Consider the following 18,637-nt stretch of genomic DNA (forward strand, 5'->3'; position numbering starts at 1 on the left):
CATGCATTCTCCACTTTACACCGCTCCACTGCACACTAAGACACTCCATGCTGCGTCAATGCACTATGCTCTTCACCAATCCATACTATGCCATTCCACTTCAAACTGTCTCTGCAGTCTACTCTGTACCACTCCACGCCACTGTACTTGACACCTCTCTACTCTACACACTTGACGCTATGCCAATGCACTCTAGCTCACACTACACTAACTCTGTAACCCTGCACTCCGCAACACTCTACTCTATGCCGTTTCACTCTATGTGACTGCATTCTATACTGCACCACTCAACTCCATGCCACTACATTCTACGCCACTCTACTCTATTGTGCACCACTGCACTGCACACCATGGCACTCTACATCACTCTCCTCTATACCATTGCACTCTACGCCACTCTACTCTACACCTCTGCACGCAGGCCTGAACCACTCCACTCTATGCCACTTCACTCTACTCTGAAACAATTTACTCTACACCACTTCAATCTACTCCACACCACTTTACTCTACATCACTGCACTCTACATCACTTTACTCTAAGCAATGCGCCATACACCAGTCTACTCTGCACCATTGTAGTTTATGTCACTTCACTCTAGTCCATTCTATGACACTACAATCTACGATACTACACTCCACGATACACCAGTCTATGATACTCTACTCCATTAAACTCGGTTCCACCCTGATACTATACTTCACTCTATGCCACTTCAATCTACAACACTCCACGACACTATTCCACTCTACAACGCTCTACGAAACACACTCTATTTCATTCCAATCATCTACACTACTCCACTTTTCCACTCCGCTCTACAGCATGCTACCCTACTTTACGCAACTTTCTCCACACCACTCCACTCTGTTCTACACCACTGCACGACACTATGCCACCCACAACACTACTCCACTCAGGCCTCTACACCACTCAACTCTACTCCATTCTACACCCTTCCACTCTTACACTGTACTCCCTCCACAACATTCTTCTCTATGACACACCACTCCACTATACTACATTCTACTACACTCTACAACAATCCACTCCACTCTCCTTTACCCCACTAACATTTAGCCATGTTGAACAGAAATCACACTTGTGTACAACATGTCTAAAACATACCGGCAAAGCCAATAGATCTTGTATAGGCGAGACTTGTCGGCTTTGCCGGTGTTTCACTGTGATGAGACCGACGACTAGCTTGGTGAGGCTTCCCCACATCTGGTAAAAACGCTGCTGGGTCTCTTTCAGCACGATTCCTGCACTCATCAGTCATCACGGTTACATCAGAGCTCGGAGAGCAGCACTGCTTGGCTTTAAAAAAAAAACACAGCCAGTAAGGTGCGCAGGAATAGCAAGTGGATTTAAAAATCATAACTTCACGCTTCACTCCTGCCAAACCCGTGCCCTTTAGTTGGGGCCGATTATTTTACGGAGAATTAACATGGGTGTCTAAAAGCTTCACGATCGACGCATCAACTGGCAAGACCGCCGGATCTCGCAGCACATGACGTTGTTTTCCTCTGCGTGAGAGTTAGCAACGACTGCATTTGCTGTGCGAGTTTTCCGAAATACGTAGGTGTGCCAACGCCAAGCAAGCGCGGCTCATGTTCCGTTTCTGTTTTGGGCGTTCTGTGGGGCCGGTATCAGCTTCAATCCGCAGCCGAGGCTCTTCAAGTGGGCCGAGGGATGCAGAGTGATGTTCGGCTGTCACCATGGGGAATGTTTTCCAAGGGCGCAGCAACCCGACCCTGCTGGGAAGCCCGGGCGAAAGAGCTCTCGGGAGGGGTGCAGCGCTGCAGTCCTGCCCTGACGAGAGTACACAGGCGCTTTCTGGGAACACTGCTGTTGGTAAACAATTTCCATGGATGGCAGGTGACGTCATTGCAAGCCTTTCATCGCTCGAGCTCACACTCAGAGAATCGGGTCAGTGAACTTTGTACAATAAAACCAGCAGTACTTATATCACGATCTGCACGAGGTGCTGGACGTCAGAGTGCAGTGGTGCAACACCAAACGTGAAAAATCAGACAGGCGTGTGTCCTCCCTTCCTAAAATGTTACTGACCTAACAGCCAGGTAGTTACGCCACACGTAAACAAGCACTGGCAATGCCAACACGTCTGACTATAAAGGAATGTTGTATGGTAATGTGACGCATTAAAAGTAAATAGCATGCTAATACGTATGTATTTCTGTGGAAGCAAACAAGTGTAGGATAAAAGGTCAGAGACAGTCGCACTGTCAAGCCAGACCTAACAGCCCATGTAGATGAATTACTTCCTTCCTTCCGTCAGAGACAAACACCATACATTATATAGTTATCTAAGGCACTTTAATAGCATCCCAATGTCACCTGTGTGCCTCAGAAAGTTGAAGTGTAGGCAGCTGGATAAATAAAATTATCACGGATGCGTGGAAGGCAAGCCCTTTTTTTTCCTGAAAGCAAACAACCTCTACACAATCAAACATGCACTCCTGGCTCCCAAAATGCGACACTCACATAATTGTCTGCGGACAGCTGTGCTATCAGGCCAGACCATAAAAACCCAAGTCCCTTCTAACATCGGATGGTCCTAGGACAGTCTTCTCAGGTGCTTGTAAACTACAATAACTAGAAGCGTTCATTTTTTTCAAAGAGGAATACAGACAAGAGATACTGTTGTTGGATACCACAGTGCCTCAGTCTGTGAATTCTAGGCCTGCCATATGTCGCAGATATTCATAGTCCTGAGGCTAAATGAGAGGCAACGAAGGGTGGGAGTCCCTGCACCAGAGGCTTGCGTTACGCTCCTGAATCTTATCCATAACCGTCCCACAAGCATTGCCTGTAAACAGGTGTCAATTTCAAAGTAATAGCTCTGCAGAGGAGCTTAACGAATGAAGATGCGTCAGTATCTCACGGCTGGAATTCTTAGAATGCCCCTAGTTGCTGAGCTAAAGGATGAACTCACTAGTGACAGCTCACATACGGCAGGATAAAAGCAACCTAAATGTACCAGACATTTTTAAACAGGATATCTCAGGGAGCACAAGCAACACAGCAAAATAGACAAAGGTGCGTCACTAACGCGGCATGAAACATCATGGATGCCTTTAATTTGTATACCGCAAATCGCCATAGTAGAAAAACACTCAATAACTCATTTCCAGTCCAGTACATTGACTTTGGACGAAGAAAAACCTCTACATTCCATTCGCTGTCAGTCATGAGAGCATTTAGTTACACAGGTTGATATAAAGACGTGAGTGCAATGACTGATCCCAGTCATCTCAGATTCAGGAATATTTCTAAGTAGTACAATACATCGGTAAGAGATTAAGAAAAGGGAATTAAAAAGGGCTCAAGGAAAATTAGTTCTCCATCAAGATCATCCATATAATGTTCAGGAAACTAGCCAATATAAGGGTGATTATGTGAGCAGTATGTAAAGCTAAAGGACAAGACGAAGATAATAAATGGTTCAAACTTAATGCAATATAACTACGAAAGATTCTAAACCATAAACAGTTAGATCGAAGTTAGACGATATAATCAGGCAATAATGTTGGGGCTGACCTATGGAAAAAATATATTGCGTGGCTGTATGTAAACCGCTGCAGAAGGCCCTGAACCCCTAGAAGTTGACTTGTATCTAGAGAAAGTATTGGGGAGCCTATTGAAAACCGTAGGGGTGATGGTTCCTAAGTCCCAAACAGCCTCCATTTTTAAACAGGCCACCTCATTTTAGTCGCAGTGAATATGCTCTCTGTATAAGAGCTGTGTAAGGGCAGTAACAATGCCAGATTCCTAGGATTCTCCCGCTTTGCACCCTTATTGAAGAAGGGTTGCCGCATCACTCTAGGAGTTATAGAATAAGGTTGATGCAGTATTATGTTACTCTGGTGTTAAAGGATTTAAAAAGCTGGATGAATAAACATTTCTGAGGCGACCAGGGAGGCGATGGTTAGCACAGTCTCAATGCCAATGCTGACAAACTCATACTGGTTCAGGTTGAACACCATTACATACCAGTTTTATAGATTTTCAAACAGCAATTTGCTCTGTCATTAGAAACCTGCCGTGGAGGTATGTTATTACTGGGGAATCCCCCCTTTATTTATTTCATATGAGTTATATCATAACACACAGATCTGTGTTGGCTATGCCATATTAGTTTTTTTAGTATAAAAAATAATCTACATCCACAGAGTCCTCAAGCACGGGTGCTGTTAGCTCCCCAGCTTTTCATTTTCTATGTAGAACATCTGCGTATCTTTCATTAAGAAACAGCTATCCTGCTCTCAAGGTAATGGTGCAGAGTAGTGCAAATTATTCAGTAAGCATACGATTCTGCCTTGCTAGACAAGACAGGTGTTGGTTTGCAATGTTTACTCTCTGTCCTGGAAAGAATTTGACAGTAAACCTCTCAATAAGTAAAATAGTAATATTTGGCAAAAATATATCATCCAAAAAAACGTGTAGTTCACTATTCAAGAGAGCCCATTATTAGGGACACATTGTATACGTATCTGGGTGTTTGGCTTCAAGAGTGAGATAGGCACCGAGTTCATCTAGGCAACTCAAACGCTAAAGTGTTCTTTCTTTTTTCTGCTTTGTCTTGTCTGGCTAGTGATCTGACTGGTTGGTCCCTTCCTGGACCCTGTTCTAGAAATAATGTGCACCTAATTGCTATCAGTTTTGCTAGTGATAACTTTCTGGGCAAGCTCCTACCTTGGTTAGATTAGGTATAATGCAGTTCTTTTCGGTTTTCAGCCTAATTCAACACCTTATACTCAGATAAGACTGGAAGATGGTTTATTAAAAGCAACATTGTGCGAGAAAAGCTGCAGTAATCAGGCACAGCTACAGGAAACAAAATGTTAGTGCTGGTTTCTAAAAGCCATTTTGTGGGCGTAATTAAACTGCAATTAAAATATATGTAATAGCTGGTCTCCCAATCTGAGTATGTCACTGAAAGGTCTTGGAATGTAATAACACTCAGAGAAAGAGCCATCCTATGGTATGGCTAAAGGCATTTTGAAAAAGGAGGTAAGCAAAAACTATTTTGACTGACTACAGCTGTATAACTTTGTGAGTTCTCATTCTGAGTCAGGCAGGCAAACGTACTTTCAGTATGCCATAAAAAAGCCCTTTAAGATTAACTTTCTGAGAATCAGGTTTACGTTGTTCAGTTGTTAACTTTCTTTTTCTTTGTCCGGCTTTACTCAATGAAGGGAACTATTTTTAAGAACGTGATTTAGTAGATTCACCATTAAAACCTTTAACAACACAAATAATGTTTTAACGGCAAAGATTATATATTTACTTCAGTGTTTGGAAAGTTTATCAAACTCACCGAGTCTAAAATATCGTTGACTATGGACTTAAATTAGAGCAGAATCCTTTTCTGCATACCCCATCACCTTTCTTAGACTCAGAGCCCCACAGAAAGTTGAACGTCCACCCAATGGTCTTTGCTGCGACCCTGTTCTTTCGAAGGGTGAGGAATGGGCAAATAACATTGGGTGTGTAACGAGTGCCCAATGAGAAAAGGAGTCACTACTCGGGTCCTCAACACAAGTGTGCCTGAGAGAGATGTTACATGATGTTTGCACTGAGAGAGCCTGCAGCTCAGTGACGAGACAAGCTGAAGTGATTGCAATAAGAAAGATGCTTTAGCCAGTCAGAAGATGCAATGAGTAGCTGTGCATTGGCTTGAAGAGGGTACACATAAAGCAGTTCAAGATCAAATTAAAATCCCACAGTGGCATCACAAAATGTATGGAAGGGAACATGTGTGTCAAACCTTTAATATACTGCATCATAAACAATTGATTTAAACAAGAACGTTTGGTCTGGCTAACCAAAAAAAGCCCAAAAAATACAATTTAATGGTGTTGGCCGCAAGACCTTGCAGGACCAAAGATAAACCAAACAACAAAACATTTGACAGTTTAGCTTGTAGTGGGTTTATGTTGTGAGCTACACACCAGGCCACAATCTTATCCCAGCACCCTGCATAAATAGATTCTGTAAAGGAGCACCTGGGTCCAAGGATGACATTGACACCCTCAGGAGGTAGATAAAACAGTCAACCGCAGCTGCTCAATCTCCCAATATGGATGAGTAGATTGTGCATATTCAGGTACAAAATCCTGCCCTGCTGCTGTGGTAGAAGATCCTCTTGGGAGTGGTAGCCTGATCAGCGGACAGACAGATGCTCATGCCAGAAGTTCCAACTATCACACTCTCCTGACCCAATCTAGAGCCACTAGGATGACTTGGGTTTAGTCATTCCTGATCTTCAGAATTCTGGGCAGGTGAGGGAGTGACAGAAAGACATACAGGAATCCTGTGCTCCACTCTAGTCTGAATGCATCTCTTAGAGAGAACGTTCTTGGGAACTCCAATGCACAAGAGTTTTGACACAGCACATTCTCCACAGTGATGAAAAGATGCAGCTAGTGCTCTCCCTACTGTCAGATGTCCTGTGTCACCTCAGGATGCAACCACCATTTGTGATCTGCCAGGCATTGGTACCAAGTGGTTCATGATCAGCTAGATGTCCTGACGCTCAAGCCAACTCTAGAGGCGTTGCACCTCTTGGCACAGGCCCACACTCCACCCTGCTTGTTGCAGTACAACATAGCAGTGGTGCTGTCCATGAGCACCTGCATTGACCTTGCTTTGACGGAAAGCAGGAAAGTCTTCAATGCCAGGTGGATGGCTCACAGCTCCCACAGATTTATGTGGAGCTAGGTTTCCACTGGAGACCAGAGTCCTATGATCTCCTCCATCTCTCAAACGACCTCCCCAGGCCAACAGGGACACATCCGTCACTATCATCAACTCTGGGTGTGGAATGGGGAAGGTCGGTTGCTGGCCAGATTGTTGTATAGAAACAACCACTGAAGATCTTCTGTAGTCTCCCCTGAAACCTGGATGACATCCGAGAAGTTTCCTTGGTGCTGGGGTCACTGAAACATCAGCTCTCACTGAAGTGCCTGGGTATGCCACCTGCTGAAGTGGAAAAGCAGGCTACAAGAGGCCAGCAGGCCAAGAAGCCTCAGAGCTGCACTGTGATCCAGAATCAAAGCTGACAAATCTGAATCAAAGTGGATAAAGTCCTGGAGAGAGAGAAAGAGAGAAAGAGAGAGAGCGAGAGACAGAGAGAGAGAGAGAGGGAGAGAGGGAGAGAGAGAGAGAGAGAAAAGGCCCAGAACTGCAGTGTCCAGAAGCAATCCAATAAAGGTAAGCCTCTGTGAAGCAGCCACGTGTGATATTCTGTTGTTAATCGAGAACTACAAAGATATCAGAAAGTTCACTGTTATCTGGAGGTGGTCTATGACAGACTGCAAGACCACCTTGAACCTTCAAAATATGGGAAAATTGGTATCTCCAACCTATGGAGTAGTACAGCAACCACCACTATCAGTTTTGTGAAGCAGATAAAACCAAAGGGGAGCACAGGAAACTAAAAATGTTCTTGGCTATCTTTGAACCGCAGATTATGTCTGTGGGACTGCAGTGTACATTAAGTTAGGTGTGCTACAGGTCTAAGGCTGACATAAAGTCGTCCAGACCCAGGGTAGACAGAACTTAGGCCTGAGTGTGCATTTAGAATCTGTCCATCCTTAGGAAGGCATTTAGAGGATGAAGATGTAAGCTAGGAGGAAAGCATTCATTCTTCTTCTGCACAAAGAAATAGCGGGTTGGCAAACTGTCACTTCTTCCACCGCCAGTGCCCTCTTGAATGGCCTGGCTCCAGAAGAGCCTACACCTCTTGCAGCACGATGGATAGGTGCTCCTCAGAAAGTTGGTGTGATGTGAGAACATACTGAGGTGGGTTGGAAAGGAAAGGAAGGGCTCTGCTGGAAATCTGCAAGACTCATCTGTTGGATGTTATGGCCTCCCACCATGGAAGAAAATGTGAGATCCTGCCTCCCACAGGATGACTGTGCGCTGCTAAGGGCAAACTCAAGCGGCTTGTAGGCTGATACCGCGGAAGCAGGGAACTGAGTGGAATGGTGTCTGGTGACCAGCACAATGTCTAGTTGATCCCAGGCCCTGACACAAAAGGACTGGGTTTACTGCCACGGTGATAGTGGGGTCTTGGAGTGACTATATGTCAGTCCCCTAGAGTAGCCTTGAAAGGGCTAGGACTGCTGAAAAACTGTCAGGCAGCAGCTGAAAGGCCCAAGCAATGTGCTGCGGCATTGCTTTCTTTACAGCACTCAAGGGCAGAATCAGCCTTTTCACTGGAGACAGCATCCATCAAAAGGCACACTCATTAGAAATGTCTGCACATCCCCAGAAAAGGCAGGGGATCCTATCCACGCATGGTGGTGGAGCACCATAGTAGTGCACACGGCATGCCTTAAGCAGCCCATAGTCTCCAGTCCATCTCTTATGACATATTTTGCTGCATCTTGACCGTCCTGAATGGTTTAGGCCAAGGAGCCCTGAAACTCCTCCGGAGCTGCCGGCAAGATGTTACTGCCCATGTCCCATAGGGCATGTGTATAACGGTTTATTAGGCAGCACATTGACTGACCTCAGCTTCAAGCTGAAAAAGAGACCACCTACTTACAGAACTCCTCAATCTTTTTTGACTCCCTGTCTGGAGAGGTAGTGGAAAAAACATTGTGATTGACTTTGCTGGTGGAAGTGTGGAACACCAAACTCTCAAGAGTCAGGTTGTGTGTGAGAAAGTCTGAGTTACCCAGAGCCTGGCCACTTGACTGTTCACTGGTTGGCAAGAGTGTGGCTGCACACTTGTGACTATAAGAGTGCCAGTCAGGGCTTCATTAAGCAGGAAAAAGGACTAAAAAGAGGCTGGCTGAGGGTGTTGACTAACTGAAAGCAGCTGTAGTTCAAGGACTTCAACTGTACGTCTAATTACAATGGTAAATGATGCACTCTCCTCTGTTGAGGGTTCAAGGTGTGAAACCAACTCAGTTTCAGGGGAGGTACCCAACCAACTGGCCTCCTGCAAGCCCATGCAGATATCATCACTGTAGTGCTGGGGATAATTATCTTCATCATTACCATTCTCATTGTTGGGTTGATCAGTATCCGAGCCAAAAGAGATGATGAAGACTCTGAGGAAGGCATTGTGGAAGACAAAGGGGGTCATTCTGACCCTGGCGGTAAAATCAGCCAGGGCCAACGACCGCGGGAGCACCGCCAACAGGCTGGCGGTGCTCCCTTGGGCATTCTGACCGGTGTACCGCCGGTTTTCCGCTGCCTGCGCCGCCATGGGGATTCCGACCCCCATACCGCCATCCTGTTCCTGGCGGTTTTGGCCGCCAGGCACAGGATGGCGGTATGGGGTGTCGTGGGGCCAATGGCATGGGCACTGCAGGGGCCCCCGTAACAGGGCCCCACCAAGATTTTCAGTGTCTGCCATGCAGACACTGAAAATCGCGACGGGTGCAACTGCACCCGTCGCACCCCTTCCACTCCGCCGGCTCCATTCGGAGCCGCCATCCTCAGAATGACCCCCAAAGTGTTTTGTCTGAATCAGAGTGTACGATGCCTGGGTGTGCTAAAGTGGAGAAAAGGCACAACCTTGGTTGGGGTCAAAGCAGATTTGGCTCGAGGTCAGACACTAGAACCAGCAGAGGCTCATCCTCTGGCACTGGTAGTATTGGGACCATTTTCTGGCACCGGTAGTATTGGGACCAGCGTCAGTGGAGACAGACCAGTACAGATTTTGGAACTGGAAGAGAAATCTACCCAGTGGTTGGTGCAGAACCCAAGGCAGGTTCTAGGGGCACAGATGGAGCGGAGGATGGATAGGCGAGCACTAACCAGACCAGAGGCCCAGCAAGAGGGAACTGGAAGAGTACCAAAAATATGCAGCATGGCCTCCACAAAGGCCTGTGGTGTTGCAGATGACCAAAAAATTAGGGGCACAATGGGACAGTTGTGGAATCAGCTATATGGTCTGGAATCGTGAGGTAAATAGATTGGTACCCTGACATTTTCCTGAAGAATCCTTGGACAAAGAGTGGCAAAATTAAGTTGAATACCGCTTTGACATTGTATGATTCTTATTAGATTTGGACTTCAACTGCAAAGAGGATCTGTTTCTGGAGCAGCTTTGAGAACGAGAGCAAGTCCGCACCCTAAACTTCGAGAGCAACTTACAAAGGGTCCCTGACTTCTTTCAGTGTTTGCTAATATACTGCTTCGCTTCATGGGCTCGGATTGTCTTCCGGCGCATGAGGGCATATTTATAGGATGAATTAGAGTCATGCCCCAATCCCAAACACCACAGGCACACCTGCAGGCCCTTCACAGACATCTGGTATGAAATTGCAATGAGGTTGCAAAAATGTTGAATTCATGCTAGAGCCACAACGCAAATGTGAGTAGTGGGCAAGTGTTGGACATAGCTCTGCTGAGGGTATTTTCCTGAAACTTTTTGCTTCTTTATCCCATTGTTTGCTGGATGACTGTGCGTGATCTTGGGACTTTGGGCACTTCCCCACTGTCTGGTAGTGGGAGCGCCCATCCTACTTGTACCCAGGTGGGCCTTGTGAAACAGATATACCACATAACCAGGTGGGTACGGCCCTGGATGCTAAGGGGACGTGCACCAGGTGTGCTGCCTTCTAGAAGACCCTGTTAACCATGTCCTAGGCCTATGGGATGGACCTTCAGGGGTGCTAGCGCGCCTGCACACAGGGTGGCAGTCCCTATGCATGTGCCACTCCTCAGCTGCCTTATGTCTTTCCCGTGGAGCCCCAATGGCGGGACTGGTGGTGGGCAGAGCAGGTACACAAAGGTGTACCCTGTCCATGCCGGGAAGCACCCCATGTGGGTGTCCCAGTCGCAGCTCGCTTTGATACTGAAGGGGTTGGGTAGGGGCATGCGTAGTGAGTCTAAAAATTAATTTAAACAAAATGCAAGCAGGCACAGGCTTCCCAGCTTGCCCTGAAGCCAATGCTGATGCTGCTCAGAGTGAGTGTGTTCACGTGCCAACTGATATCTGTGGCACTGCACGATGTTGCAGAATAAATGTGCATGAGTGAGTGCCAGTGAATGTGAAGTCAGTTCCGTGGTTCTGCTAGTCACATTTATCCTGTCAGGGATTTCTTACAGCTGGCATTACATCTTACTAGTGCCGCTTCAGCTACAGTGCTACGTGAATGTTTGTTAAACCTTCTATGTATATTTTGCTGCTAACAATGGGAACTGGAGTGCATACTGAACTTACATGTTAACCTGTTTGTGGGGAATTCTAGGGTGGGTTTTGTGCTAAGAACATTTGGCAACTCATGTGGGTGCGGGGAGGGAATGCACTGGTTTCCTCATGTGTACATACAGTAGTTAGTGTTTAACAATGTCAGGCCTCATATTGTGACTTCTATTGCTAATTTAAGTATTAGCCCAGACTTATATTATAATCATGCTGTTTTGACAATGTGGGTGTTGAATACAATCTTTTTATACATACACAGTGTGTGAATGCTCATTTGTGAATTGCAGGGTAGTTGTGGCGAGAAAATGCTGTTTCTTTGCTTTACACATTGTCTCTGTGATAAGCCTGACTGCTCTGCACCAAGCTACCCAAGGGTGAGCACAGGTTATACAGTGAGTGGAATTCACCCACCCTTGATGGGAGTGGCAGATTCTGCCTGGCTAGGGTCTTGCCTCAGCGATCTAGAATGTGCCGCCTCCAACAGCAAGGAACTGATAGCTTGACAGGAAACAGTTCTGAGGCTGCCAAGGATTCTCCTTAAGCCTTGCTAACGCTACTCTTTCCCACCAAGCCATTGCAAGTCACTGGGGAATACAAGGGTAAATAGAAATCTTCCTCCAAAGGGACCAACCCTCTTAGAAGGTATCATCACACCGGACACAGGTCCCAATTAGATGTTTAAGATGTATTTTCCAACAGCCCCTCCTGAAAAAAAGTGGTTAGGTGCTCAAGGGGAGCATAAATAGTTCATACTGTCTAAACAGTAGGATCTCTGCTAATGTTCGATAACCTATTCCAAGAACCTAGATATAAAGGCTCCTAAAGATACCACACCTCCATTGTTGTACCTTCAAGAACATCGTCCAGCACAAGGTTAACTTTCTTCTCCTTTAGAATATGCTTCTTCAGATACTTCATAAAGATTCCGGAGCTCAACTCCCCATCCTGTACTTCATACGCCTCAGCATCTTCACTCCTAGAAAGAAATGGACAACGTGTTAGTATCAATGCTATGTCCTAGTTGTTGTAATACATTTTATTGTTACGATTTATTTGTAAAAAAATCCTTTCTTTACTAGATATTTTAACCCTTTTGCAGATAGGCCTTTTCCCCTAGAATGCTAAGCCCTTTCTTGGCTATTTGGGGTAGTTTGCTTTTAGGCCTCCATAGTTTTTCCTCCACATAATGTAACCACACCAAATGTGTGTCCTTTTTTTCAGCATCCTGAGGATTCTAAAGAGTTTGTTGGGTTCCATGGACGGAACTATAAAAATTGCCAAAATATAGCAAAATTGTGGGTTTTGGGGAAAAATATGAAAAAAGTGCTTCACAATAAAGCTTCTGTTTTTTTTTCTCTCCTAAAAATGGTATCAACATAAAGTTCATGAAAAGTCACTATTTTCCCGGCTATCAGGAACAGAGCTGAATCAAAAATATTTTTTTACCAGAGTTTTGGCATTTTTCAAAGAGGTATCCTGTTTTTTATAAATTTGTGTGCTGTTGGGGTTCATATTGGATGTAAGGGAGGTGGAGGCTAGGCCGGATGTGTAGGCAGGCCACCAGTTCATATTGGAGGTAAGGGAGGTGGAGTCTAGGCCCGATGTGTAGGCAGGCCACCCTCACACCTTGTGTCAATTAAAAAAAAACTCCCTCGTGTCTAGTGGGCTTTCTACTCCTCCCACTGAGGCAGATTGGAGTTAAAAACCTCTTATCTGCTCCCCTGCTCGCACAAGAGGGATTGCCTGCCTCGGGTGCTAGGATGGCTGGGAGCCATCCTCAGCACACAAGCACTGGTGCGGAGGATGGCTCCAGGCCATCTTCAGCATCCGAGGAGTTAAATGTTAAAATATCAAAAAAATATCTTCAAATGTTTTTAATTTTTTAAGTTGTTTTTATAAAGTATAAAAATGTTGCTAATATCTAGAAAAGCATACCAACTACTACATAAAAAGTAGATTTTCCAGTTTTAAATAGTGAAAAAGCAAAAATGTGTTACTTACCTGCTATTTTATGTTGTAAACCTAGAATGGTTAGTGAATGAAAGTTTGATGCAACGAGGTGGGAGAGACAGATAAGCAGACAGAGGTGAGACAAAGAGGCAGACAGATGAAAAAGATACCACAGAGACAAACAGGTGGAACAGTTCGATATATAAGACAGAGACAAAGGCAGGTAGGATATTTGAGAAAAACATACAGAAACACATAAAAAAGAACAGTTTTAGAGACCGATGGAGGTAGAAATCGATAGCTAGAGATAGAGACAAATACAGAGTTAGAGATAGAAAAATATTAAAGCTAGAAAAAAAAACATCAAAGAGAAGACCGGCACAGAGAAGACAGACACAGAGGCAGATGCTAGAGACTGAGAACGAAAAATAAAGCTAGACAGACTAGCAGAAGTAGAGGGATAGAGCCAGATAAAGAACAGATATAGTTAAGAGACAGAGACACAAAGGTATATAGACACGAGCATTAAGAAAGATAGAAGACAACAAATATACAGAGATTAAGACAGACGAAGACAAATAAATAGAAAGCAATACACAGAAATATAGAGGCAGATCGGGGCAGATAGACCAATATAGTTAAATTACAACAGAAATGGGAACATAAAGCAGACAGAGACATCAACAGAAACACTAAATTCGAGCTAGAGACAGATAAAGGGTGAAAGACAGATAGCTACGGAGAACCAAAGGTAGACAGAGAGGTATTAGAGACAGAGAAAAAAGGGGAGCTATAGGTGGAGACCGGGATAAATAGAAAAAGAGACAGATTTTGGGGGAAAGTTGCATTTAACAAAAAACGCTGAATGCACTGTTTCGTTAAACTCATGGTCCCTTTAACCCCAATTAGACGTAGGGATACCCAGGGTTTTCATTGTCTTACTGAATCCCAGTTGGCCCTGTGGGTTGAAACTTTAAGCCTCAGTGCCACTGAAGGTTTTACACAAACAAAGTACCACTTCGGAAGTTTCTTTACGTACAGCGAACAGGAATGCAAAGTTGGGCCAAAACATGACGATCGCTTGCCATTTCATTGAGCTCAACAAGAGGCCTCCTCATAGAACGGAGCAATAGTAGTATATACAATTCATGCACCTTGCGGGTGCCAAAGTACATTTGCAGATCGGTATGATGCAGTTCTGTGGCTCTGCCATGGAGGGGAGACTGTGTGTTGTCATATTTTTTATGTTGTGCATGAGGACCAGATCTGTGATCCGTCTATGATTTGTCTACTGAAAGCATTGCTTTTGACAGCTATTTCTATACTTCCCTGAATGGGGAAGGATACTTTATCCACGAATTCTGGGATTTCCTCACAACTGACGTCCAGAGCTTAAAGGTGCCTGTATATAAATTATTGTTAACCTTGTTTTAAAATAATTAAAAAACCAAGGGTGCACTGGTTTTGACTAGCTTCACAGAGATGAACAATGTCACGTCCACAAACAAGTAATTCAAGCAGCATAAAAAAAACAATGTGTTTTGCATATCTTCGAGATGCCTACCTTGCAAATTAGAAAACATTTTGCAAGCAAACCAGAAACCGTTTAGAGATGTCTGTCCTGATGGACATCCAAGAAGCAGTGCCTATGATCGCAATGCACTTCGTAAACTCTTCCTGCAGGAGGAAGCATATACTGGAGCATACAGAGAGAGTATTGAGGGAAGGAACCAGAAAGGTAACATTACTCACTAGCTTTCCTATTTGGACTTTACATAGCACAGATAATCAAACTAAAGCCCCAGGATTATGTAAAACGTTCTCCGAGGGGCTCCTGGGGTGTTTTTTGTGTTTTGCATTGGGTCTTCAAATTATATATGTTTGATTGTATGAAAAATTCTCTACTCCCCCTACATTTCACATAACGTTCTCAAGCAGCTGCATGTTTCACGTGCATTTTGATCACTGTGAAATAGTGTCAAGGCACTATTTGCTACACAAACGTTTATTTAAGAGTGAAATTTTTTGTTACAATATAGCAAACCAATTTTACATAAACATCTTTTAACAGTTAAGAAATACAGTGGTATTCAACACCCCAAATTCACCCAGAGCAAGTGGATAGCATACTTAATTTGGAAGTAATTTTATGAAACTTTCCTTTAGAGTTGCATGTCAATGCCATTTTAACCCCAACTGTGCGAAGGATGAGACGTTCAAGTCCTCAGCACTACCTCCTCACTGCGGAGGACATGAACATAAGCATTGGAGGCTACTTCCTCTTGTGCCCTCGCCGGGGGATGGATGTGGAAGCTTCCGCGTTGACAGCCAGGTGCTCTTATGCAAACTGATGAAGTCACGCCAAAAGCGCGCTAAATTCATCGACGCACCGGACAACACAGGCACATCAAGAACCTACTGCAGTTCACGTGTGGTAGAATTATTTTGCTCCTGGCAAACATTTTCATCAGAAGAGCCTCCCCTTTCCAACAGTGCCTCTTGCTGATCGATTCCTCTTTAGGGATCATGAGTGCACAGCCATCGCCCCACAACCTCACATGCCTCCCCTCCTCAGGAAGAGAAAATGATCGACATTTAAAAAAACTGTTGTTTTGCATCCGCCCTTACACCTCGTGGGCAGAAACTGTGCAAAGAGGGGCACCACTGGAACAGGGAGTCTTCCTCTTTCAGATGGTGACCCTCTTTGAAGGTTTGCTGCTTGGGGAACGTGTCTTACTATGGCTCTTCAAACTTGGCCAAGTACAACTGTTAGCGCGTCAGAACCTAGATAAGTAAACTTACAAGGAGACACGCCTAGGTCGATGAACCTTTGGACCACGTTCGGGGACTTCCCAGCACGCAATATCTTTTTGACATCACAAAATCAATAGATCAATAACCCAATCAATATTCACTGTAATTAATCAACAAGTTAATCAATAACCTTTAATAAGAATCAATAAAGTGAACAAATCATGACCTTTCAATCATGAATAACTACACCAATTTAGTTAAGTGTTAGGATATTAATTTCCCTATTCATTACAATCTAAAGTCATTTCCTTTAATCTCATTAGCAATTCATCTCATGAGTAACTCCTCAGATTTATTAGAACACAGTTAATCAATATATAGAGAATATTCATTCAGCATTAACACGTCATTAATAAGAAGCAGCTTAGCAAAGTCTCAGTAGTGCATAATTCAACAAAGCAAGAACTCAGTCATTTGTCTATTTGCATCAGATATTAGTGAACACCTTAACTAACCTCGAATTAGCATCAGCATGTTGGACTTCATGCAAAACAATTTAGAAAACACAAATTTGGAAAACATCTAACTATGGCCTCTATCAAAAGCGCAGGTGGTACCTAGAGAGAAAGGCAAACAGACAATTACAATTTTCATCAGATAGTTACACATCCAACGAATCAGCAAACAGCGTCAATCTTCGTCTTCAGGACATCAGTCGATTTGCCATCAGCAAGGATAGGACAGGGCAAAGTCTCAGTATAGCGTTAGCTAAGGAATAAGGCTCTTCCCTCATATGGAGGAGAAGTAAGTATCAGGTAAGAACGAATAGGGGATGGTTAAAGTATCAGGAAGAATAAACAACAAAGTCTCAAAAGAATGGCCTAAATGCCTCAGTAAAATGGCAAAGAGTGGCTTGGAGTGGAATGTCCAATAATGGCTGATTTCTTCTCGGGTCATGCGGTTAAATCAATATTGCCTATTTTTCTCCTAATTCCTTATTGGAAAATATTTTGCGCATCATTATCTCTGTCCAATACTTCTCCACGCATTTCACTAGAATTTTCCATAAACCACAGTTCTCGTGTCGTTGATTGGCCCAAGTTATCGACATCTTCATCGGTTGGAATGTCAGGTAAGAAAAGTTACACTTTACGCTCCAGTCAGTAGCTCTATTGTTTTCTCCTACTCCAGGCAGCCTTGCACCTGTTACGAATTATACTGTTGCAATCAGCAAGAATGTCTCCTTGAGCAAGTCGGGTCCCATGAGAAATAATTTACTACGGCTACACACACATCTAGCTTCTGGAAAAGTACAGTTTCGTGTCCTTCAGGATAACAGCACATTGCACGTTAGGAAAAACACAGTTTAATATGAGACCAGGCAGCTAGGCCCAGACCCTTGCTAAACTAAGGCCTAGTAATTTAGTTAACAAACCCCTAATACATTACTCTAATTATAATATGCTAATACAAATTCAAAACATGAGTACATAATTAATTCATTAATCTTCGTATACATTGGTAGCCACTCCCCGTGGGCACATTTCAAACGTGTGCATTATTTTCTACGTTAACACATTTTCTTTGCAGCTTCATTACAGAATATATTGCAAGCTTTTGATATTAATATTGCTTTTAAAAGATACACTCCAACACAACCCTTCAGCACTTGACGCTCATAGTAACAATGGAAAGCAGTGACAAACTCCTCAGGAAGCCTGCAGTTCCGCTAGGCCTACTCAACAGTTATAATCTGGGTAATGGGCTGCGGTTACGGACAGCTGCTCAGGTGAGACCTGGATCTTCTCACTGCTGGTTCAATGGCTCAGCTGGCTGGCCTTGAGCAGATGGTAAGGTCTCAACAGGCCTCGCTGGATGGATGGCAGACCATGGTTACAAAGATGCTGATGTGTCAGGTCGCACTGCAGCTTTGGGAGTCTCTGCAACTGCGTGAAGGTGCAGTGGCTTCGGGCCATGATGCATTTTCACAATTTGGACTAAGTGGGCTCAGTTTCATTGATCATGTTCAATGGCTCAGTTCACACCACAGATCTATCTCAGAGCATCAGATCACGCCACAGGTTCACAGATTGGGCCCAGTAGCTCAGGTCATATCATAACTTCATGATTCCTAACATAAATTGCACTGGAGAATCAGAGACCCACTTTGATGCAGAGGTTGCTCTTCCCCTGGCCTCTGCTCCTGTGGTTGACCCCACATAACCAAGGTAACGTTGCACCTTGCTTTTTCTTGTCAGTGACTCATCCTGCAGGGTTGGCAGGCTCCTTCTTCTCTCAGCAGGCAGACTTGGCTTCTAGGCGCTTCAGGACTGGAATCAGTTCTTGCAACTAAAGGTAAAGTAAGGCGCTGTTCCCTCATGTCTGGGAAGCTGGCTGTCAGGCAGACACCAACTCTTGTGAATTTTCCATCGACTGTATTACAACTGTACTATTGTCAATAGGACTGCATCTAAGCGTGGACAGGACATCATCTCACTTGACGAATACCATTTCTACCAAACCCAAAGGTCCTTAGTCTTTCTGAAAATGCTTTTTAGCAAACTTTGGAGAGTCTACCCCAGGATTTCTACCACAGTTTTCAAATATAGATAAGCTCACAACATCTGACGCATGGGGTAGAAAGACATTCTCAGACAGCCTTCAACTTACTACCAAGAAGTGTAAGGAGCTGGATATTGCACACACTGAGAGAATTCAGAAAAAACAAGTCCTCCT

The 18,637-nt window shown here is 44.3% G+C and overlaps 1 protein-coding gene across 3 annotated transcripts in view; it reads right to left on the bottom strand.

Moving 5' to 3' along the window:
- The window catches only part of LOC138283857 (mucosa-associated lymphoid tissue lymphoma translocation protein 1-like), a 977,541-nt gene that overhangs the window by 150,962 nt on the left and 807,942 nt on the right, over nucleotides 1-18,637 (bottom strand). For all 3 annotated transcript variants that reach the window (XM_069222019.1, XM_069222018.1, XM_069222020.1), the window contains one exon: nucleotides 12,046-12,173. In XM_069222019.1, coding sequence (XP_069078120.1) covers nucleotides 12,046-12,173 — 128 coding nt within the window. The remainder of the gene's footprint in view (nucleotides 1-12,045; nucleotides 12,174-18,637) is intronic.

Source organism: Pleurodeles waltl, chromosome 3_1 (genome assembly GCF_031143425.1).
Source record: "Pleurodeles waltl isolate 20211129_DDA chromosome 3_1, aPleWal1.hap1.20221129, whole genome shotgun sequence".
Taxonomy (NCBI): domain Eukaryota; kingdom Metazoa; phylum Chordata; class Amphibia; order Caudata; family Salamandridae; genus Pleurodeles; species Pleurodeles waltl.